The sequence below is a fragment of the Erythrolamprus reginae genome, chromosome 4 (genome assembly GCF_031021105.1).
Source record: "Erythrolamprus reginae isolate rEryReg1 chromosome 4, rEryReg1.hap1, whole genome shotgun sequence".
NCBI classification, from domain to species: Eukaryota; Metazoa; Chordata; class Lepidosauria; order Squamata; family Dipsadidae; genus Erythrolamprus; species Erythrolamprus reginae.
The window spans coordinates 85,978,368-86,001,780 of record NC_091953.1 but is presented as its reverse complement, the minus strand read 5'-3'; the positions used below and the strand labels follow the sequence as shown (position 1 = coordinate 86,001,780).

Below are 23,413 nucleotides of genomic sequence, written 5' to 3'. Positions count from 1 at the left end.
GTGCGGAAGTAAAAACCACCATCTGCGCATGCGCGCCATTTTTTTTTCATGGCCGCACATGCGCAGATGGTGGAGTTTGCGTGTGGGCGGCGGGGAAGACCAAGGGAAGGTTCCTTCAGCCGCCCAACAGCTGATCTGCTCCGCAGCGCGGAAGCAGCGAGGAGCCGAAGATGGGGTTTCCCCGTTGCCCAGGCAACTCCATCTTCGGCTCCTCGCTGCTGCCGCGCTGCGGAGCGGATCAGGTGTTGGGCGGCTGAAGGAACCTTCCCTTGGTCTTCCCGCCACCCAGGCAAAGGGGAAACCCCAAGATCGCTTGCCGCTTGCCGTATTGCAGCTTGGAGCCTTGCTTCGCCTCCTTCGCTGCAATACGGCAAGCGGCAAGCGATCTTGGGGTTTCCCCTTTGCCTGGGCGGCGCTGGGGCCATGCGGAGCCGCTCATCTAGGGGGGCGTGGACCGGCAAGGTGCCCTCCGCTCTCTCTCTTTCTCTCCCTGTTACCGGTGTGGTATAAGAGAGAGAAAGAAAGAGAAAGGAGGGCGACTTGCCAGTCCACGCCCCCCTGGATGAGCGGCCCCGCATGGCCCCAGCGCCGGACTCCGCCGTTGCCTCCGCCCTTGTTCGGCTCTGCAGCTGGAGAGGCCACGTCCACCCCCTCCTCGGTGTCCCCGGCACCCAGCGTCCCCACGCCGCCTCCACCTCCCGGTAATGCGCCCGACCTCTGCCTCTCTCTTTCTCATATACCACGCCGGCAACAGGGAGAGAAAGAGAGAGAGAACTAGCGCGGACTTATTTTTTAATTAATATTTTTTGAAAAACCGCGTTGCAGCGTTTCGCGCTAATCGAGACCGTGCTAATCGAGGGATCACTGTATATATATTTCCTTGGCTCTACTTTGCATTTGTTATTGCTAAAAGAGTGATTGCAGTTTATTTTTCACATTTACATCACAGATTCTACTCAACATATAACCTTTCACCTTATTCCACCATACCATCAGCTTTTCCAGTTTATTTTCATCAAAGTTGTTTAATCTTATTTCCATAATTTCAAAATGTATGTGATCCACCATGTACCAGTACCAATTCTGTAATGTCCATTTTATAGACTCTTTCCAACCCAATACCACTACTGCTTGAGCACTTTCCAATGCTGCGGTTTTTATTTCTTTAAAATCTCCTAGTTCTCTTTGTTTAATTAAAATCGCTATTTCTTTTGTAATTATCCAATTAATATTTAACATTTTATTAATTTCATTCTGCACTTCCTTCCAAAATGTCTGAATTTCTACACACTCCCAGAACATATGCATAAAAATTCCCTTCTTTTGGCAACCATGCCAACAATTACCTTTCTCTTTCCCCTGGAAGTGTGCAAGTTGTGCTGGTGTATAATACCATTTGTGTAAGATTTTTCTTCTCATCTCTTTAATTCTTGTATTTTTAATCTTATGTATATTTTCTACTATTTCTTTCATTTCACTTTCATCTATTTGTAAATCATTTTGCCAGCATCTTGTCAAACTTTTTATTACTTCCTCTTCCACGTGCAATAACATTCTATATATATTGCTAGCTTGAGCTTTTGTATCATTAATCTTTTCTTTTATTATTTTTTCTAAACAATTTTCTTCTCGCAAGAAAGCTTCTTTATTCTCACTTTTATTTAAATATTTACTTATTGCATTAATCTGCAGCCATTTCTGTTGACCGAGCCACCATTCCAACCGAGTTCTACTAACTCTCCCATCCTTCTCATATAATTGTTCAATTCTCATTATCCCTTTGCTATTTAATACTTTTATAATTCTAGTTAAGTTAACATCATTACCTGTATTCAATACGTGTAACGTTGATAGTTTTGAATTTCTAGTTCCACATTTCCCCTGCCATTTAGACCATATTTCTAAACCTGCTTTCAGCGGGTCAGTTAGGTTATTGATTTCTATTTTACTCCATTTTTTAAATAATAACTCCTTATTATTAATATTATTAATTTCCTTTTCCAACTTCACCCACTTCTTTCCCCCCCATAGTTGTAATTCCATTAGTCTTTCTATTTGAAATGCTTCTCTATATAATTCTAAGCACGGGCTACCCCACCCACCCCTCTTTCTCGTGGGCAAACAGCCATTTTTTTCTTATTCTAGGCCTTTTGTTTCCTTCAATCCAAAAATTTAATTTACTATCCCATTCTCTCAATTTTGCACCAGGAAAGGTACCTGGTAAAACCTGAAATAAATACATCATTTTTGGTATTATCATCATTTTAAGGGCTCTAATCTTAGCAATTCTTCTCAACCTTTTTTCCCTCCAATTTTTTATCTGCTTTTGAAGTCTCTTCCATATTAAATTATAGTTAACCGTCGCAATTTTACTAGGATTCTTAAACAACCAAACTCCTAAATATTTCATTTTTTTACATCCTAGTTTCAATCCTGACACTTTTTGTATCTCGATTTGCTCTTTAGGGCTATTAAAGATGAATTTAAGTGAGACATAATACAGTATAACGCTAATGTGTTAGAAACTGACAAGGCTCTGTTGTTAGAAGTTAAGAGTTGATTTCATCTCCATGATTGATGGAAAATAGTTCAAAGGGAGAGAGAAACTTGCACTGAAAATCTCTTCTGAAGATTAGCAACAAGCAAGTGTTAGTCTTCGTTTCTGAACAGGATATTTTTTAAAATCCTATTATTATTATTCTGGAGGTTTTAGCACTTCTACACACTGAAAAATTCTCAGAGGTCTGTCCTATTGTCCTCTTTTATAGTTACTTTTTAATTATGTTATGTTTACACAAACTACTATTATCTCATACATGTTTGACAAATAAATAAATAAAATACATAAAAATCAAAGCGAGGAAAGGGAAATGGATATATTATTTAGCATAATTGTGCTGTGATATCGCTGTGCAAACATATTAGAGAGAAAAGGGCAATCATAATAATATATGCTTCAATTAGCTGAAAGATATATGTTATTACTGAGTTTAATGAAGAGTATAATTTAAAAGTCAAATGGGCACTTTCCTAAAATAAGGTTTAAGCTGATTAAGTTTACCCAATGGCAACCGCTTCAAGAATTTGACATTTAATTCTATTCAATAATCATAGTACTAAGCCAACAACAAGCCACAGTATGGTTTCATGTTATATATGCTACTTTTAGACTTCATAATCCTTTGCCATCCCTTCCTAAACTCAGATTCCCTTCTGTGTTTGAACTAATTAGTTTGTTGTTTTATCCAAATGCTATCAACAATATTTTGCTCTTTCACAAGATTTTATTCCTTTATTTATTCTACTGGATTGTCTAGTAGACACAAGTATGAAACTATTTTAAATGTTAGATTTGTTATATGTTATTTGTTATATGTTGTTTCACTATTGTTGTTAGCCACCCCGAGTCTACGGAGAGGGGCGGCATACAGATCTAATCTAATCAAACAAATAAACAAACAAACAAACAAATAAATAAATAAATAAATATAAGTATGGCTTTTATAAGGCTTGTTTGTGCAGTCATCAGTGCCCCTACAAGATACTGTTTTGCATTCTTTTCCCGGAAGATAAGATAAAATAACCCTAGACATGGTTAAAGATAAATATTGGTGTACATGGTGTTGTGGTTAGCTCTGGCCCAGCTCCTGCCCCAAGGAATGTGCAGGTGGATGTGGGGGAAACATCCACATGCCGCAGGCCTGTTTTGTTCCCGATGGAATCTGCTGATGAAGCCTCCTCTGACCAAGGAAGCGTGAGTGACAGGGAAGAGGGGAGTTTGGCAGACAGCCCAGGAGGAGATCAATCATCTGTATCATCCCTGGATTCTGAACAAGAATTAATGACATATCCACGCATGCGTAGAGTGATGCATAGGAGACAACAACTGAAGGATTATTACAAGAGAAAATGAGGCCACCTGTGGTTGGGTGGGGCTGCTGTAATTAGTGCTACAGATAAAAGTGCAGCTTGGTGTTTTAGCCTCATTGCAGTTTATCTGATTCATTGTTTCGTCAAGATCGTGGTTTTTGTGCTGTTCAAGATTGTGTGTGGACTCTCTGGACTTTAGAATTGGACTCAATTTCCCAGTTATTGGGTGAGCAATTGGACTGCATTTAGCCTGTGCCTTGTGTGTACCAGAAAATCCCTTTGACATTTAAAAAGGGAGCTGTTTCCGTTTTTCTGTTTATAAAAACTTATGGGTTTTCCTTTTATCCTGTGGTGTGTGTCTTCCTGGACTAATTACCCTGTAATTGAAACACGCCGGCAGAACACATGGGTTCTACATTTTTCAGTTAAAATGATTAGATCAAGTCCTTTCTACTGAACAGCGTCATTTGGTGATACCTAGCAGGTGAACCTTCTCTCAAGAACCAGGGGACCCCTAGTCACTTAGGTTCAGAAAGTGTGTGTAAACCTGGTTCTTCTGCCAATCACTGGGCCAAGATGAACGTTTTACACAGCACATGTGAATTTGGGCTAGGAGTATTCTGGTGCCTTAGTTTTTGTCCTAGTTTTAAGTTTGTTCAGTTGTGCTTTTTGTTGTGAGCATCAAGATTGAATTGTAGCGGCCATGTAAATCTTTAAAATAAATCAATACATTTTTATTTATTGAGTTGAAGAAGCCTTTGAGGATCTCCTTGAAATTTGCTGTCATATTGAGTGTAACAATAAACTCCTATTAAATGATACTGTCACAATGGAAACTACAACACTGTAGTGATCCATTTTCAAGGTTTATTCAGAAATTCTTTTGACACTTTAAACAAAAGGCACTGTTCTTGAGCTTGTGCGACAGCTATAGAAGGCAACTGCAGAGGCCAAGAGAAGTTAGAGATTCTTGAATGAGTTTGTAACATCTTATAGGTGAATATCTTGCTTGCTTTGAAATATCTTCTCTCTTTAGCTTTACGGTCAGTAGCTTGGTTTGTGACCAATGAAAGCAGAAATGTAGCAATCTACTTCTTCTCTTCTCCTTTGTTCCCATTAAAGGGATTGAAATCAGTTAATTTGAACAACAGCAACAAAGAAATCCTTGCCTTTCTCCAATGCACTGCTGCGGAGAGTCCAACGTGGGTGATACTTCAGCCTGATTGGTTAGGGACTGAGTTAAATTATAATATTAATTAGCTCCACCCTGTAGACCCTCCCTTGTAGCTCAGTTTTAAAAACTCAGTCGTAGTGATAGGGACTAGAGTTTTTCTGTCTGTAAAGTTTTAAGTAATATTATCTGAAATAAATAATCTTTACCTTTTGTTTTTTCTCTCTTTCCTTCTCTTTCTGCAGGAACCAGAAGAGGAACAGAAGGAATCAGGATTCTACCCTCCGTGGGTAAATCCTGCAACGAGATACCTCCTAGAGGCCTTTTGCCCTCCGAGGGCATAGCCCAGAGGTATAGCTCTCCCAAGGCAGGGTTCCTGTCCTCTGTGGACAGATCCCTTTCTCAAGCCTAGTGGTCGCCAAAAAAGAGCTATGAATGGACTCGAGGTCCCTAGCCTCCGTGGCCAAACCTTAAATGAGTCTGGAGGAGTGAAGGTACAGTGCCCCAGAGGCACCCCCCCCCTCCTCCCCTCCTCCCCTGCAATGCCTGGGAAGAAGCAACAGGCACTAATGGAAATCGGCAGGGAGAGAAAAACAGCGCTAAGAGACCGCCGACTCTGGCGGCAAAGCACTGTTTATAGCCCCGCCGCCCAGCTGATAAGCGCTAGATCAGAGCGGCGGAAATCGCCAAATTCGGCGGCAACGAAGTGCTCCGAGGAATAGCGAGCCAAAGACCGCCGATTTGGCGGTGGCGAGCACAGAGTGATCCCGACGCCCAGATGATTTATAAGGAGGCGTCGGGGCACCGATTGAATAAGCGGACGGGGCGGCGGAAGTCGGAAGGGCCCCCACAGAGGAGTTGAAGCTGTAGCCCACTCCCAGGAGGTTCCAAAAGGGCGCGAAAATAGCGCCCGCCATTTTTAGGCGCCTAGAATTACGCGCCCAGCAATTTGACCGGAAGGAGGTCAACCAAGCCACGCCTACCCTAGGACAGCGCCATCTTGGGTGGGGCTCACTTTCGATATCAATACGAACTGGCAGGGAGTCTATTTCCAACGTTCCCTTTGTTCAAACTGCAATCACAGCCTTCGATTTAATTCAATTCAACTGTGAGTATCAGGATGACTGATCAGGCATCCACTGCCCCAGCTGAAGCCACCGGTAGGGATGAGGCACCAAAATCGAGTGCAAAAGCACACCCCTCCAGATCCAAGGCAAAGTCTTCCTCCTCTCTAAAAGAGGCAGAGAAGAAAATAAAAGCACTGGAGGCGCAGCTAGAGGCCGCCCAAAGGCAGGCATCGCTGAATCCTTTGCCTCCAGTCCAGAGCACAGCTGCTTTCCAAGGCCCATCGCAATGGCCACCCATGGGCTCCCCAGGGCCAAGGGGATCAATGATATCAGGGCACAGTGCAGAGTTGTCCCCTGAAGGGCAATACCATCCTGCTTAGGCATCTCAGAGACCTGAGCTCCCACTGCCTCAACCCAGTGCATGGTTCCAGCTCAAACAGCAGAGCTGTGGGACCCAAATTCCATCAGCAACGTTCACCCCTTCAGCAGCGGGCTTGCGTGCCAACGACACCTGGCAATCTATGCCTCAGGCATTACAAGAGATGATTACTAATGCTTATACCCAAGGACTGTCCATGGGCGCTCAGCCAAAGCCAGCCACCCAGACCAGACCAGCCAGAAGAGACCTTTGGTCAGTACCTATGGATTCCTCATTCCCACAGGAATCAGAGATGGATGAAGGGGAGGTGGATACAGACAACGAGTGCGAGCTATCTGAGTATGAGGGTCCTCCACCAGAGTGACCCATATCTGCCATGCTGTTTAAGCCCGCTCTCTATGACGTCATGCTCAGGAAGGCCAAGCAGGTCACCACGGTGACATCCACCTCTAAGCCTGCTGAGGCAGCAGTTGGACTGCAACCGACAGAACAACTCTTCACGGAACCACAGCCGGAATCTTACCACATTCCATCTTCAAAGATTTTTATGGACAGCGTCAAACGCCCGTGGCAAAATCCAGCTGCGGCCCAGGGACCGTCCATGATGGATCGTAAGTTTTACACCTTTGATCCGGAAATTTAAAACTTACTTGCCTTTCCAACAATTGATGAGCCAGTAGCGAGCCTTGTCTCGAATGCAGTGGTCCCGTCAGAATTGGCCGAAGGCCTAAAACCGGAGGACAGGAGGGCCGAAACCTTGATTCGAAAGACCCATCAAATGGCATCATGGGCTTTCAGAGCAACATCAGCTGCCTCTTACTTCAACAGAGCCTGCATACTCTGGCTCCAGGAAATGCAGACCAGAGTGGGGCCAGAGGACGGGCGCCTTAGGCAGGACCTAAGCAAGCTGATTCTGGCATCAGAATTTTCAGCGGATGCCACACTGAATGCGTCAAAATTTGCCTCCAGAGCAATGGCAACTACCTTGGCTTCTCGCCGACTGCTCTGGTTACGATCATGGCAGGTGGATGCTAAATCCAAGTGGCGCCTGGCCTCAGCCCCCTTCCATGGGTCTGAACTCTTCGGCCAATCGCTGGATAAGGTCCTTATCGAGGATAAGGAAAAGCGAAAGGTTCTCCCAAAATCAGCCAGACGCACTGAACGGCGCCAGACCCCGTTCTTTTGCAGACAGCCCTTTTGGCAGGAGCCTGCTACGGCGGGCACCCAGACTACAAGACCATATTCTACGGGATACACCCAGAATACCTTCCGATCCGACAGGGGCGGATACAGAGGCAGAGGACGGCAATACCAGAACTCCAGGAAGCCCTACCGAAATACCAATCAGAAGGGTTTCCGCGGACACAAATGACTGGGCGGAACACATCCCCATAGGGGGTCGGCTCCAGGCGTTCACCGAGACCTGGCGCGACACCACTACAGACGTTTGGGCCCACAATACAATTTCTCAGGGCCTCAAGTTGGATTTCCTTTGCCCTCCACGCCAACGCTACATTCAGTGCCCCTGGACCAAGTGTGCACACAAGCAGAAACTCCTACGCCAGGAGATCCTTCACTTGCTAGACATAGGGGCAATAGAACCAGTACCAGTAAACCAACAGGGACTGGGATATTACTCCATGGTATTTGTGGTGCCGAAAGCATCGGGGGGATGCAGGCTCATATTGAACCTGAAGCAGCTCAATCTGTATGTCAGATACATCAGGTTCAAGATGCATTCCCTCCGCACCATCCTCTCATGCATAAGGAGAGGCGACTGGATGACCTCCATAGATTTGAAGGAGGCATATCTGCACGTGCCAGTGCATGCAGACCACCGCAAATACCTCAGATTTTGTATCAACAACAACCATTTCCAATACCGGGCAATGCCATTCGGCTTGTCCTCAGCACCAAGGACCTTCACCAAACTTTTGGACATTTTAACAGCCTCCCTCAGATCCCGTTCGGTACACCTCATGACGTATCTGGACGACATCGTCATATTGTCAAGGGATCCACGGAGGGCGAGACAGGACTTACTTCTAACCATGCAGACCTTGCGGGAGCACGGTTTCACGGTGAATCTCCCCAAGAGCCACCTCACACCCACCAAGCGCATTCTTCACTTGGGAACCATCATGGACTCTCAGATCGGCGAGGTCTTCCTGTCCGACGAACGCCGACAACGAATACGGGACTTAGTGAACCCCCTCCGTCATCGGTGGCAGGTATCACTGGCATCCCTATCTCAGCTCCTAGGGAATTTCGTGTCCTGCATCGATATCGTACCCTGGGCCCGACTGCACACCAGGCCCCTTCAGTGGTTCCTCCTGCCATACCAACGGCGACGGCTCAGCCACTTCCAACGCCTAGTCACATTGCCGAGAACAGTCAAACGTTCCCTCACGTGGTGGCTCTCATCCGCCCTCCTTCGGGGTTCCCCCTTTCTAAAATGGGAGGAGGTGGTCATTACCACAGATGCGAGTCTCACGGGTTGGGGAGCTCACTCCGAGACTCAGGTAGCGCAAGGACTGTGGACCCCAGCGGACCTGACAGACGTCAACATAAACCTGCTGGAGTTAAGAGAAGTGTTTCTGGCCCTATTGGCTTTCCAGACGGTGTGTCAGGATAACCATATCCTGATACTCACGGACAATGTGGCCACCCGTTCCCATATAAATCACCAAGGGGGAACGAGGTCGGGAAGGCTAATGCAACAGGCAGACATCCTGATGGCATGGGCAGAGACCAACCTGCTCTCCATCAGGGCAGAGCACATCTCGGGGGTCGACAACACGCAAGCAGACTGGCTCAGCAGAACCACTCTCAACCCATCAGAGTGGAGTCTGGGACAGGAGGCATTCCAAGCGGTGGCGGACAGATTTGGCACACCACTGGTGGACCTATTCGCCACTCCGGACAACACCCACCTGAGTCGCTTCTTCTCCCGCTTCCCTTCACCAGGAGCCGAGAGGGTCAACGCCCTCAGGAGCCCATGGCCGGACAGCCTACTATACGCCTTCCCACCGATATGCCTTACCCACAAGACAATTGCCAAGCTAATCAGGGAGGGGGCCGAGGTCCTGTTTATAGCTCCATACTGGCCTCGCCGTCCGTGGTTCGCGGACCTAATGGACCTATCGATATCACCACCCTGGCGGATTCCACTCAACCTAGTCTCCCTCAGCCAGGGGTCAGTGTACCATCCAGATCCCCACTGGTGGCAACTTGCCGCGTGGCACTTGAGGGGGACAGGATGGCGGCATCACTTTCACAGGAAGTAATTTCCACCATTCAAGCAGCCCGCAGACCGTCCACTACTAGGATCTATCAGGCCACCTGGGAGCATTTCATAAATTCTGCACGAGCCAGGGAGTGGAACCACAGTCTGCATCAATTCGACACATTTTGCCTTTCTTACAATCTGGACTGGACAAGGGGCTTGCCCCTAACACCTTACGAAGGCAGGTAGCAGCCATCTCCACACTAATTAAACTGGACAACTGGAGATCCATCTCTCATCACCCATGGGTGAGGGACTTCTTGAGGGGAGCTTCAAATCTCCGTCCTCAAACGGTACACAGATTTCCCTCATGGGATCTCCCGCTGGTGCTAAACGCGTTAACTGCTCCCCCATTCGAGCCACTGCGCACCATTCCACTTCGTCTTCTGTCACTTAAGACAGCCTTTCTAGTGGCGATCACATCAGCTAGACGGGTGTCCGAACTCGCGGCCCTATCGGTGAGATCGGACTTATGTATCTTTCACCAGAATCGGGTGGTCCTTCGACTTGACCCGACATTCCTTCTGAAGATAAATACCCTGTTTCAGAGGTCTAATGACATCGTCATTCCGGATTTCTGCACGCAGGGGAGTCATCCACTCGAACTGCGATGGCATAAACTGGACGTACGCAGGGCCATCAAAATATACATTCGACGGACAGCGGCATTCCGCCAGACGGAGGTCTTATTTGTATCTTTTGGACTTCCTACAAAGGGGACCAGAGTATCCCCGACGACGCTTAGTCGCTGGATAACATCCTGCATCGCTACGGCATACACTTCCCAAGGAAGGACTGTACCAGGTAACATCACGGCACACTCCACGAGGAGCGCTGCAACTTCAGCGGCGTGGGCCACCCAGGCACCTCTGGAAGACATCTGCCGGGCGGCAACATGGGCCACTCCGGACACGTTCATTAGACACTACAAGCTGGACTCATTTGCATCAGCAGAAGCGGCCTTTGGCCGTAGGGTACTGCAGGGTGTGTGTGTATCGCATACACCCCTGGTCCAGCCGTCTCCCACCCTGTTGTCTTAATCTTGGGCATATCCCACGTTGGACTCTCCGCAGCAGTGCATTGGAGAAGGACCGTTGAACTTACCTGAACGGTCTTCTCGATGCACTGCGAGGAGAGTCCAAACCCAACCCGACCTTGGGGCCCAGGGGCTCAGTTACAGTTTCTAGTTAAGTTAATAAAGTTCTGTTGATTTCACTACTCCTTCGTTTTTATTGACTGAGCTACAAGGGAGGGTCTACAGGGTGGAGCTAATTAATATTATAATTTAACTCAGTCCCTAACCAATCAGGCTGAAGTATCACCCACGTTGGACTCTCCTCGCAGTGCATCGAGAAGACCGTTCAGGTAAGTTCAACGGTCCTTTTCTTTTTTGAGCCTGTGTAGTTGTATGAATGCATACAGATGGATTTCTATAGGCCTGAACTTTATGGCATCAGATATGAAAAGGTGCTGATCATACAGAACAATGTGGTATTCTAGAGAAATTATTCCATAGCAAGACTATCCCTAAAAAAGGATGCTGGGAAAAATATGGGATCAGCATTAATGTGCTGGCACAGATGTACTGTACTTAACAATCATCCTGATCTTACAAAACCATTAAAAGATCATCCAAAAACAGTAGCGATTTCTCTCCTGAGATGGATGTGCAATAGTTCTTATTTGTCTGTTGTTGGTTTTTTCCATACAGAAAATGCAAGGCAGTGCCAGGATGGTGTAGTAAGCAATTCAATTGTATATTTTACTGAAGAGCCTCCAGAGGTCCCTGCCAATAGCCCTCATATGCTGAAGCTCCGACGAATTTTGAATCTGAGCCCCTTCACTGTTACGGACCACACGCCAATGGAAACAGTGGTAGACATTTTCCGAAAACTTGGACTCAGGCAGTGTCTTGTTACACGCAGTGGGTAAGTATATAAATTATTTTTGTTTTTAAAAATATGGTATTTCTGTTAAAGGAGAGGGGCTTATTTTGTGGAAGAAATAATTCCAGTCCAGATACCTGTAATGTTACACCTGGGAAACAAGATGGATTGTATTATAAGGGATTTATGTTTGAATTTATAAAAAAATAACAGTTTTTGAAAAATAAATTAAAACTAAACTGAAATAAAAGAATATTGTTTTAACAATATTAAAACAAGAACTTAAAGAAAAGATGCCATTGAAATAAAATACAGTAATGAATTCCCAATTTTTTTAGCTATTAATGCTTTTTATAATTCCTTTAGCTAGCAAAGACTTACCTTCTAGCTCAGAGCAATATATATTATTTTTGCTCATTGACGTAGAGCAGAATTTATAATACATACAGTATATTTAATTAAGCTTCATATTTAGGTCAAGCTACTGCTAAATATGTATTATTTTTAATATATGAAAAAACTCTACATATTGCTGCTAGGGAGAAATGCCAGCTAAATGTAATTGTTAGCAAAGGTTTTGCTAACATTTTAGTTTTTATCCAGAATAAGTGTGACTCAAACACATGGAAATCCCTGCATGAATGACACATTAAAGGAATTAACTAATGGAAGTTTATTTTTTTACAAACTGAAAGTCCATGGGATTTATAAGCCTATAAGAAGGTAAGGAATGAAAAATATAACAGTCAGAAGCTAAATGGAATGAAACAGAGCCCTGAAAAGCTCAAACATTCTGGAGCAATGAGAGAAAGCAAGTTGCAGTGCTAGAAATAGTGAAGGCTTTCTGAAGCTATAAAGAACATTTGCAAGACTAGAGGAATATTTAGTGCTTTTTCAACTTCCTCATTGGCTGAAAAGTAGACGGATTCTCTTTTTGATAAGCAATGCTCCTACACTGATACTTATAAAAAACAAAAGTTTTCAGTACAATTCAATTTCGCTTAAATTAATGACAGTGTTTTGCCTTATACTATTGTCCTCAATTCTGGTCTGAGCCTAGTGCTGAGGCCGACGAAGAACACCAGACAAAAAATGCAGGTTTTGTTTCCTTTTATGGAAATGCTCCAAGAAAAGGAGTTCTGGCCCAAATGCCAAGGAATACTAAAGTAGAAAGTGGGATAAGATGGGATCAGGGGTGGGCAGCAGGCAGGATGTGGTGGAACACAGTTCTACCGACCGGTGGAAATAAAGATGCGTGCACAGCTCTAGCTGATTGGCGACTGTCACTTCCTGGATTACTGGTCTCGGCTCGGCTCGGCTCTTCTTTTTTTCCCTGCTGCTGCTGCGTCTGCGCTCCTTGATTTTTTCCTCTTTCCTCCTTCCTGGCCTCAGATGAGCTTCCCTCTCTCCTGCCTGGCTCCCCTCCAGCCTCATGCTGCCACCTCCTACCTGAGGTGCAAGCAGAAGGCGTGGATGGAAGTGGCGCTGGCAGCATATATGCTTCTAGCAGCACCTATTCGCCTAACTACCCAGCCTGAGGCGGGGGGTGACCCAGGAAGGAGAGTGCAGGAAACGTGAACCAAACTGTCACCCTAGCGAGTGGCACTGGTAAGGTTGTAAATCGAGGACTTAACAGTTCACTTGAACGATGATAATCATTCAAGTCACTCCCACCTGGTCACATGGCCGGCAAGCCACTCCTACCCAGTCGCATGACCATTAAACCACAACCCAAAAATAAGCCACACCCACAGTTTGGCAGTAAAAGTTTTGGCTGCCCATTACTGCGTGGGATATATAAGAAATATCTAACAAACATTTTAGTAATAACCTAACAATTATTCTATCGGTCTCTAGCCGTTCTTATTCCTAAACCTTGGTTAATGAATGCTTCAGGGGTTATGTAATACATATTGCAGTTCCTCTAGGCCAGCGTTTCCCAACCAGTGTGCCGCGAGACATGGTCAGGTGTGCCGCAAAACTCCTAGGGAAGCTCCAGCTGGGCGGGGCGCTGCCGGTGCCGGTACCTCCGACCTGGAGCTCCCACTCGCAGCTACCCCCGGCTACTGCCCGATGCCACTGTTGCCGGCGCTCTCCTGCTGGACCCCAAAGAAGGAAGGCGGGAAAAAGGAGGCGCGAAGGGGGCCCAGCAGGAGAGCGCCGGCAACAGCGGCATCGGGCAGTAGCCAGGGGTAGCTGCGAGTGGGAGCTCCAGGTCGGAGGCACCAGCACCGGCAGCGCCCCGCCCAGCTGGAGCTTCCCTGGCGTCGGCGGCAAGTGTCCTTTGGAGCCCGGCGGGAGGGCAAAGGCAGCGAGAGCAGGAGGTCGCCATCAGCAGCAGCACCAGGTAGTAGCCAGGGGATGGCGGTGGCAAGAGCTCCAGGGCGGAGGCACCGGCAGCACCCCGCCCAGCTGGAGCTTCCCTGGCTGGGGCGGCAACCAATATCCTTTGGGGCCCGGCGGGAGGGCACTGGCGGTGGGAGCGCGAGGGTGCCGGCTGCAGCAGCCCCAGGCAGTCGCGGGGAGATGGCAGCGGCGAGAGGGAGCTCCAAGGTGGAGGCACCGATGGTGGCGGTTGGCCGTGCTGCTGGACGCTGTACATGCTGGTGCTGCGGGGATGGCACTGGCTCGCTGGCTGGGCCGGAGGTGCCAGCCACACGCCCATGACCAGCGTAGCGCCAGCATATATGGCGTCCAGCAACACGTTCAGCTGCCGCCGTCAGGGCTCCCGCTTGCAGTCAACTGCTCTGCCGCCACCCCTGGCTACTGTCCGATGCTGCTGTTATCGGCATGGTGTAATGAGAGAGAAAGAGAGAGAGAGAAAGAGAGAGAGAGAAAGAAAGCGACATAGCAAGAGAGAGAGAGAAAAAGAGAGAGATAGCAAGAGAGGCAGAGTGACAGAGAAAGAGAGAGAGAGAAAGAAAGAGAGAGAGAAAGAGAGAGAGAAAGAGAGAGAGAGAGAAAAAGAGAGAGATAGCAAGAAAGGCAGACAGAGAGAGAAAAAGAGAGATAGCAAGAGAGAGAGAAAGAAAGAGAGACATAGCAAGAGAGAGAGAGAGAGAAAGAAAGAGAGATAGCAAGAGAGAGAGAGAGAGAGAGAAAGAGAGATAGCAAGAGAGACACAGAGAGAGAGAGAGCAAGAGAGAGAGAAAAAAAGCAAGAGAGAGCAAGACAGGGGGAAGGAGGGAGAGAGAAAGACATAGAGGGAGAGAAGGAGGGAGAGAGAAAGAGCAAAAAAGAGAGGAAGGAAGAAAGAAAGAGGGATGGAGAGAGAAAGAAGGGAAGGAAGGAAGAGAGAAAGAGGGAGGGAGAAATAGAGCGAAAGGGAGGAAGAGATGTATATTTTTTTGTCCAAACTTTTTTTTAGCGCCCCCCCCCCCCCCGCTCAATGTTCCCCAGGATTTTGAAAATATGAATAATGTGCCGCGGCTCAAAAAAGGTTGGGAAACACTGTCTAGGCTGTCTCTATTCCTAACTTCTAACTGAGGTATAAAGAATGTCTAACTCTTTCTTACTGTTATCCCTGTGAATAAACATTCTTTGTTCTTGCCAGAAAGACTCCACTATTACAGGCTTTCTGGTCTCCTTTCAAATGTATGCCATAACCTTGATTTGTTTTAGCGGACAGCCCATCACTACTCTAATAATATGAAAACTGTCAGAGAGGAAGTATTCATAAGTATAATTTAATTCAACTTGAATTAATGAAAACTTATTGCCTTTACACTTAGAAGATACTAAATGCCTGAAGTATTGTGAATTTGACCCAGGCATAGCAAAATGCTAGAAAACCGAGCAGTATCCAAATGTAGAGAAGACAGGAAGGCAACAGCTAGTCCTCGACTTACAACAGTTCACTTAGTGACTTAGTGACTTATGACCATTTTTCACACTTATGACCGCAGTAGCATCCCCGTGGTCATGTGATTTACATTCAGATGCTTGATAATTTTATGATAGTTGCAGTATCTCATGGGTCACATGATCATTTTTTGCACTCTTCTGACAAGCAAAGTCAATGGGGAAACTAGATCCATTTAACAACTGTTACTAATTTAACAATTGCAGTGATTCACTTAACAAATATTGTGATTCACTTAGCAACATAAATTTTGGACTCAGTTGTAGCCGTAAGTTGAGGATTACCTGTATTTATTTGCACAACTAGATTGGGGGGGGGGGAATTGAGCCATTTGGAGCCAACCAAAGTCAATTTGTTGGTCAAACAAACTTGTTTGCTATTTTTGCCCAATACTAATCACAGTGGGATTCAATTCTGGTAAAATCAGGGAAGCACACAAGTTTACAAATTATGTCATTTTGTAAATATTGGTAAAAAGAAACTATGATTTTAGATTAATAAGTATTTATTGATCTAAAATTTATTGATCTATTTATTCTCTACATCAACGACCTATGCGATCATATCACAAGCAACTGTGTTCTTTTCACTGACGATGTAAAACTTTTCAACACCATGGACAACACATCTACTCTCCAAAAAGACCTCGACTTTGTCTCACATTGGTCTAGTACATGGCAACTTCAAATATCCACCAGCAAATGTTCTACCCTCCACATCGGCAAAAAGAATCCGAACCTCATATATAAACTGAATAAGCAAAATCTCACAGCCAACCCCCACTCAGTAAAAGACCTTGGAATACTAATATCAAATGATCTAAGTGCCAAAGCCCACTGCAACAATATCACCAAAAAGGCTTCTAGAGTTGTTAACCTGATCCTACACAGCTTCTGCTCTGGCAATCTCACGCTACTCACCAGAGCCTACAAAACTTTTGCCAGACCCATCCTTGAACACAGTTCATCTGTCTGGAACCCATACCACATCTCGGACATCAACACCCTTGAAAATGTCCAAAGATACTTCACCAGAAGAGCCCTTCACTCCTCTACCCGAAACAGAATACCCTACGAAAGCAGACTATCAATCCTAGGTCTAGAAAACTTAGAACTACGTCGCCTAAAACACGATCTAAGTATTGCCCACAAGATCATATGCTGCAACGTTCTACCTGTCAATGACTATTTCAGCTTCAATTGCAACAACACAAGAGCATGCAACAGATTCAAACTTAATATTAACCGCTGCAAACTTGACTGTAAAAAATATGACTTCAGCAACCAAGTTGTCGAAGCGTGGAACTCATTACCTGACTCAGTAGTGTCAACCCCTAACCCCAAACATTTTTCCCTTAGACTATCCACGATTGACCTCTCCAGGTTCCTTAGAGGTCAGTAAGGGGCGTACATAAGTGCACCAGTGTGCCTTCCGTCCACTGTCCAATTGTCTCTCCTTATCTCATTTATATTTTCTTCCTTTCAAATATGTTCACCTATACTTTTATATCTTTTCTTCTATTCTTTTCTTTACTTATATTATTACATATCTTTCTCTTCAATGTGTATTATGTATTGGACAAAATAAATAAATATATTTAACTACTTTTTTAAAAAAAATTGGATGTACAGAATCCTGCGGTTTGAAGATAAAAACTCAGTAAAATCTAGTTTTGTGAAAGTAATAACAGATTATGGCTAAAATTCAAGGTAGAAAGAGGCTTATAATAAATATTTTTAAATACACTATTTAAAGTATTCTTTACTTTCTGCAATTTTTTACTTCGACTTATTGTCTAACAAACTATAATTGCATTTATTCAATAAAAATAAACGGCTCCACAATAATGAAATACTCTTCACCAGATAGATTTTTAAATGAACCCCAATGTTTCATAACTGCACTAAAATAATTGTAAATAGAAATATTTATTTGAAATGATTCTCATATCTTGCAATATTTGGTACTGCATAAAGGATATTGTGTGGTATTTTTAAAATAGAATAATTATCCAGACATTGCATTGCTCTTATATATCTTTGGGGCTGTCTATCTATCCTCTTTTTCTGTTTTTCCAATCCTTTGAAAAATGAAAAGGAATGAAAAATTGCCCTTCACACCTAATTATTTAAGTATGTATAGTGTTTAAAATAGAATGTTTAAAACAGTAGGGTCAATTATTTGAGGCACTGGAGTGTTATAATTAGTACTGATTATTCAAAGGGTTTTGTTATCAGAGTAAGGGTCTGTATCACATACAGTTAACATTAGCTCCTCTATTAATTTTATTTATATTTTTACCATTGTTTTTCAGTTTTCTTAACACCTATAGCAAATCCCCTCTAAAATAATTAATAAAAACTCATGATAGATGGAATGAACAGATATTTGAGAGCTTCCAGCCTTTTGCATAGTAGCATGCCTGCAAGAGAAGAGGGAGAGCATATAATTCAGTGGTTTTGCAGGAAGCTTTCTTTAAATGTGATGCATTGGCATTCAGGTCATAGTTCAGGAGCCTCTGCCTTCAAGGGTTTTGCAATACTTTGATGTGTCAAGTCTCTTTATGCCATGCACTGAGTTTCTTCTGCTTTGGCCTGGAGGATCCCAACAGTTTCTGCAAATGTTTTTAGAGAGATGATGTCAAGTTGGACAAGTTTGAACCTGCTCAAGAAACAGCCTTAACTAAGTGCATTGAGGAATGCAGCTGGATAGAATATGGCATTTTTATCCCTTTGCCAAAGACTGAAAAAAATATAATGAAAGCTCTGTATTCATAAAAGCAATGCATTGTGATTTTTTTTCAGTTTGTAAATGTAAATCATCTTTTTTTAAAAAAAAAAACCCATTTCTTGGTTTTTAAAGAAGAGAGCAGCAGAGTATCTTTTTGAAACTGATTGTTTTCTATTTAAGTTTTGCCTGCAGCAGAATTTGAAAAATGAACGAGGCAGGTTAATGATTAATCACAATTTCATTTCTTTCCCTCTCTTCTTCTCTAGGAGGCTCCTGGGCATTATCACTAAAAAGGACGTGTTAAGGCATATGGCTCAAATGGCAAATCAAGATCCTGAATCCATCATGTTTAATTAGGCTGTTCCCAGCAGAGAGGCCCAGATCTTAAAGAAAAGATTGCTACTGAACTGATTGCATAAACTCTTTATTTTTTGTTAAAATAAAATTTAAATTAATAGAACTTTGTTAAGGGTAGAACCCAGGGAAAATTATAGCAAACTGAACATTTGAGTTATGTTGGTAGAGGCATTTGAAAATTCCATTCAACTCTGAGCTATTTTTCCTGGGAACATGTTTCTCTTGTCATAAATACAGTCCTTACTATGGCACATTTTTTTGCCTTGTCCTGCTTATGATATCCCCATTAATATAAATGCATTTTCCTCATTATTTGAGGAGTCATGATTTGGACAGAAAAATGAGGATAGAAAAATCATATTTTCAAAAATTTGGGAGCAGAGAGAAACCATATCATCTGGATAAAAGATATTAAAAACAGCAAGCATATGTATGCCTACAATATAATCAAGAATGCCAAATGTTTTCATTGCAAATGCCCTATTCCATATTTCTTAAATTTCTATTTGGGTTCCCAAATTAGGTTATTTTCTAAAATTGCATACTTTTGTGATGAATGTTCATGCTTTTACTATTTTTCAGAAGTTCATAGATATTGTGGAAGTAAAAGGTACTTCATTTGACTTTTAGTGCTATTGTTTAGTCTGAGTTATTCTGTTCACTTGTGATAGGTTGAAATAATTAGCAATTTTTTCATGACATTTTCTTTTTACTGCGTTCCCATACACGAGCATGATGTCTGGTAGAGCACATTAGGTTATATATTTTTCAGGATACTTGACATTAAATTGCAATTCTGGCTACAAATTTTTGTTAAAAAGTATTTCAACAATAAGCTTCAGTATTCCTAGACAAAAAAAATGTTTGTTGTTTTTTCCCTAGAGAAAAAAACCCATATTAACACTCAGGGTTTCTTTTAATGTATTCATTCTTTGTGGAATTGTTATATATTTATTTTATGTCACAAATAGATTTTACAGTATGAATATTTTATAAACCATCTTCGAATCAGTTTAACTAATTTTATAGTTAAAAGAAGTATAAACGAGTTTGAAGTTTGGACATGAATATGATGAATAAAATATCTGCCATAGATAACCTTCATATTACATGTCTCAGGCATATGATTTTTGGGATAGTCGTTCCTGCAATAAATATGTTTAAATGGGCTCCAGGAAATATCAAGATGGTTTCCCAGCTTGTAACCCCACTAACATTAGCACGTATTCTATATTATGTGGTTTGTTGATAAATTTATTGACTGATGTGTACATGAAACCTACTTCCTGTGTGAGCATGTTTCATATTTTGCCAAAAGATTACCCAATTGAAGAACCCATGGTTTTTAATGCCTGGGGGAAAATAGATTTGGTATTAAGCTGCTTAATAGTATTATTTTTAAGATTCATCAATATATCAATATGTCTGAACACATGAAACAAAGTGTATTTTGCTGATTGTCACCCAGTTTTAAAGACTGGGAATAACAATGATTTTAATAATGGAAAGGAATCAGAATTGACAGAAGAGAATTACTTTTGTAGAAGAACATCAGAGAATATCTATTGTATTTCATTAAAAATGCAATTTTCTACTTCTTCAAATGACAGAAAATAATAGAATAATAACATTAGGAAAATAATAAAAATTATCCAACTTTCCAAAAGTTATTAACCATCCTTACCTTTTAATACAAAGAAATGGCTCTTCTGTGAGAAAGTGTGTGAATTTGAGTGTGTGCTTGGAGACAAAATCTAGCATTGTGTGGGTCTGCATAATCAAGCCACAATTTAGAAATTGTTTTTAAATTCTTTTCTCCTTGACATCGAAATATAGTAATTATACATTTAACAAATTAATCTGTACATGGAACAGAGTGGAAATATGGAAGACAGATCTGATAAATATTACATTTTGAAAGGTATTCAGAGGGAAGTTCAGTGCAATAACCGACATGGTTCTGGTATACAAAAAGAGTGCAATAGTTTCCAACATCCAAATAGATATGGAAATATGTTAGATATTTTAATTATATACATTCTTATGTTTAACTATTAGCCTATAAATTATAAGCAACCCATGGCTTTTTTTGTTTGATATATGCTGAAAAATTATCAAAAGCAGTTATCTGTCTCATTATTTCTGAAGAAGGAAAGCCCAGCTTGATAAAATATATTAGGAATTCCAACCATGATTTGTTGAAATTTCTTATTTCTCATATGTGTGGATTGAACTTGCATACATTCACTAAATGAATAAAAAAGTTTTGGTAAATGAACATCATCAAAAAACTGTACTTCATGTGGCTCTATCCTGATTTAATATGCATTAATTGTTGAAATAGGAGATGGGGATGGGGATCCTCTCTCCAATTGGTTTTAGTGTTCTGTCACGATAATAAGTAACATGGCACCAGGTTTGAAGTTTATTTGATATCTGTGGCATGTACTAATGTTATTATGATCCTGACAAGATTTTGAGGGTGGAGATTTGAACCTGGGTTTTATATATTATACTTTGTTAATTTGTCTCTTTAACTCAGCAATTTGTAGCCCAAGTACAGTGATACCTTGTCTTACAAACTTAATTGGTTCCAGAATGAGGTTCGCAAAGTGAAAAGTTCATAAGATGAAACAATGTTTCCCATAGGAATCAATGGAAAAGCAATTAATCTGTGCAAGCCCAAAATTCACCCCTTTTGCCAGCCGAAGCACCCATTTTTGCGCTGCTGAGATTGCCCTGAGGCTCCCCTCCATGGGAAACCCCACCTCCGGACATCCGTCGCTGGGATTCTCCTGCTGGAAGTGGGGTTTCCCATGGAGGGAAGCCTCAGGAGAATCCCAGCAGCGCAAAAATGGGTGCTTCTCTGGCAACAGAAGGTCCGGAGGTGGGGTTTCCCAACGAGGGGAGCCTTTGCTTAGCAACGGAAGTCCGGAGGCAGGGCATCCCAGCAGCAGTGGCGGGTTCGTAAGGTGAAAATAGTTTGGAAGAAGAGGCAAAAAAAATTTAAATCCTGGGTTCATATCTCGAAAAGTTTGTATGACGGGTTCGTAAGACAAGGTATCACTGTATGCCCACCCAATTTCTGGAGTGTTTAAATAGAATAGAATAGAATTGAATTGAATTTATTGGCCAAGTGTGATTGGACACACAAGGAATTTGTCTTGGTGCATATGCTCTCAGCGTACATAAAATAAAATATACATTTGTCAAGAATTATGTGGTACGACACTTAATGATTGTCTTAGGGGTCAAATAAGCAATGAAGAAGCAATATTAATAAAAATCTTAGGATATAAGCAACAAGTTACAGTCATACAGTCAACATGGGAGGAAATGTGTGATAGGAATGATGAGAAAAACTAGTAGAATAGAAGTGCAGATTTAGTAGAAAATCTGACAGTGTTGAGGGAATTATTTGTTTAGTAGAGTGATGGCGTTCGGAAAAAAACTGTTCTTGTGTCTAGTTGTCTTGGTGTGCAGTGCTCTGTAGTGACGTTTTGAGGGTAGGAATTGAAACAGTTTGTGTCCAGGATGTGAGGGGTCAGTAAATATTTTCCCCGCCCTCTTTTTGACTCGTGCAGTATACAGGTTCTCAATGGAAGGCAGGTTGGCTCTGTGCTAAACCTCTGTGCTAAAGGGTTTTACTTTACAAACAAGAGTTGGCTACTGAGAGTTATCATTGCTCTTTAACTATTTTAATTCCTCAAGGTGCTCTGGCATTCTGCTTGATTTGCAACTCAGGGTTGGAGGTATTCCTGATGAAAAGTAAAGTATTCTGACAGAATGGTTTAGGTTTCCATGATGGCTGTGACTCATTGATCTTCAGTGTGTATTCCCCAATTTCTAACCTACTGATTGGTATTTAGGGCAGCTTTTTGCAAGCAAAGAAGCTATTTGTATTTTTCTACAGGTAATCCTTGATTTACAACAATTCATTTAGTGACCAATTCAAAGTTATGCTGAAAAAAGTGACTTATGACAATTTTTCACACATGACCATTACAGCATCCCGATGGTCACATGATTAACATTCAGATAATTGACAGCTGTCCCACATTTACAATGGTTGTAGTTTCCTACGGTCATGTGATCTCCTTTTGCAACTTTCTAGTAAACCAAGTCAATGGGAAGGCAAGATTCACTTAACAGCCGTGTTACTAACAACAATTGCAATGAGTCACTTATCAAATGTGGCAAGAAAATTCACGAAATGGGGCAAAATTCATTTAATAAATTCACTTAGCAACATAAATTTTGGGCTCAATTGTGGTTGTACGTCAAGGAGAGGTGAGGCCAGGCGTGACAAGGAGTGGCTGGGAGGGGAGCGGAGGGGTAAGGCAGTGCCAAGTGTGGCAAGAAGAGGCCAGGTGAGGCGAAGCACCCCTTGATATGAGTGACATTGAGCTGGCCATGCCCACCAAGTCATATGACCACCCAGCCATGCATACCCAGCCAGTCATTAGGGAAAAAAACCGGTTGTTAAATTATTTGAATTCCAGCACTGATAGAATTGAACTTTAGGGAAGGGGGAACTATACTGCTCAAAAAAATAAAGGGAACACTTAAACAACACAATATAACTCCAATTAAATCAAACTTCTGTTAAATCAAACTGTCCACTTAGGAAGCAACACTGATTGACATTCAGTTCCATATGGTGTTATGCACATTCAACTTTGTACAGAACAAAGTATTCAATGAGAATATTTCATTCATTCAGATATAGAATGTGTTCTTTGACTGTTCCCTTTATTTATTTATTTTGAGTAGTGTATTAGGAACTACAGTGGTCCCCCGATTAT

At 42.8% G+C, this 23,413-nt stretch overlaps 1 protein-coding gene across 3 annotated transcripts in view; it reads left to right on the top strand.

The window, feature by feature from the left end:
• Window positions 1-20,886, top strand: part of CLCN4 (chloride voltage-gated channel 4) — a 54,184-nt gene extending 33,298 nt beyond the window's left edge. For all 3 annotated transcript variants that reach the window (XM_070750821.1, XM_070750822.1, XM_070750823.1), the window contains 2 exons: window positions 11,485-11,701; window positions 18,518-20,886. In XM_070750821.1, the coding sequence (XP_070606922.1) occupies window positions 11,485-11,701; window positions 18,518-18,608 (308 nt within the window). In that variant the 3' untranslated portion in view covers window positions 18,609-20,886. The remainder of the gene's footprint in view (window positions 1-11,484; window positions 11,702-18,517) is intronic.
• The last annotated feature ends 2,527 nt before the right edge of the window (window positions 20,887-23,413 follow it).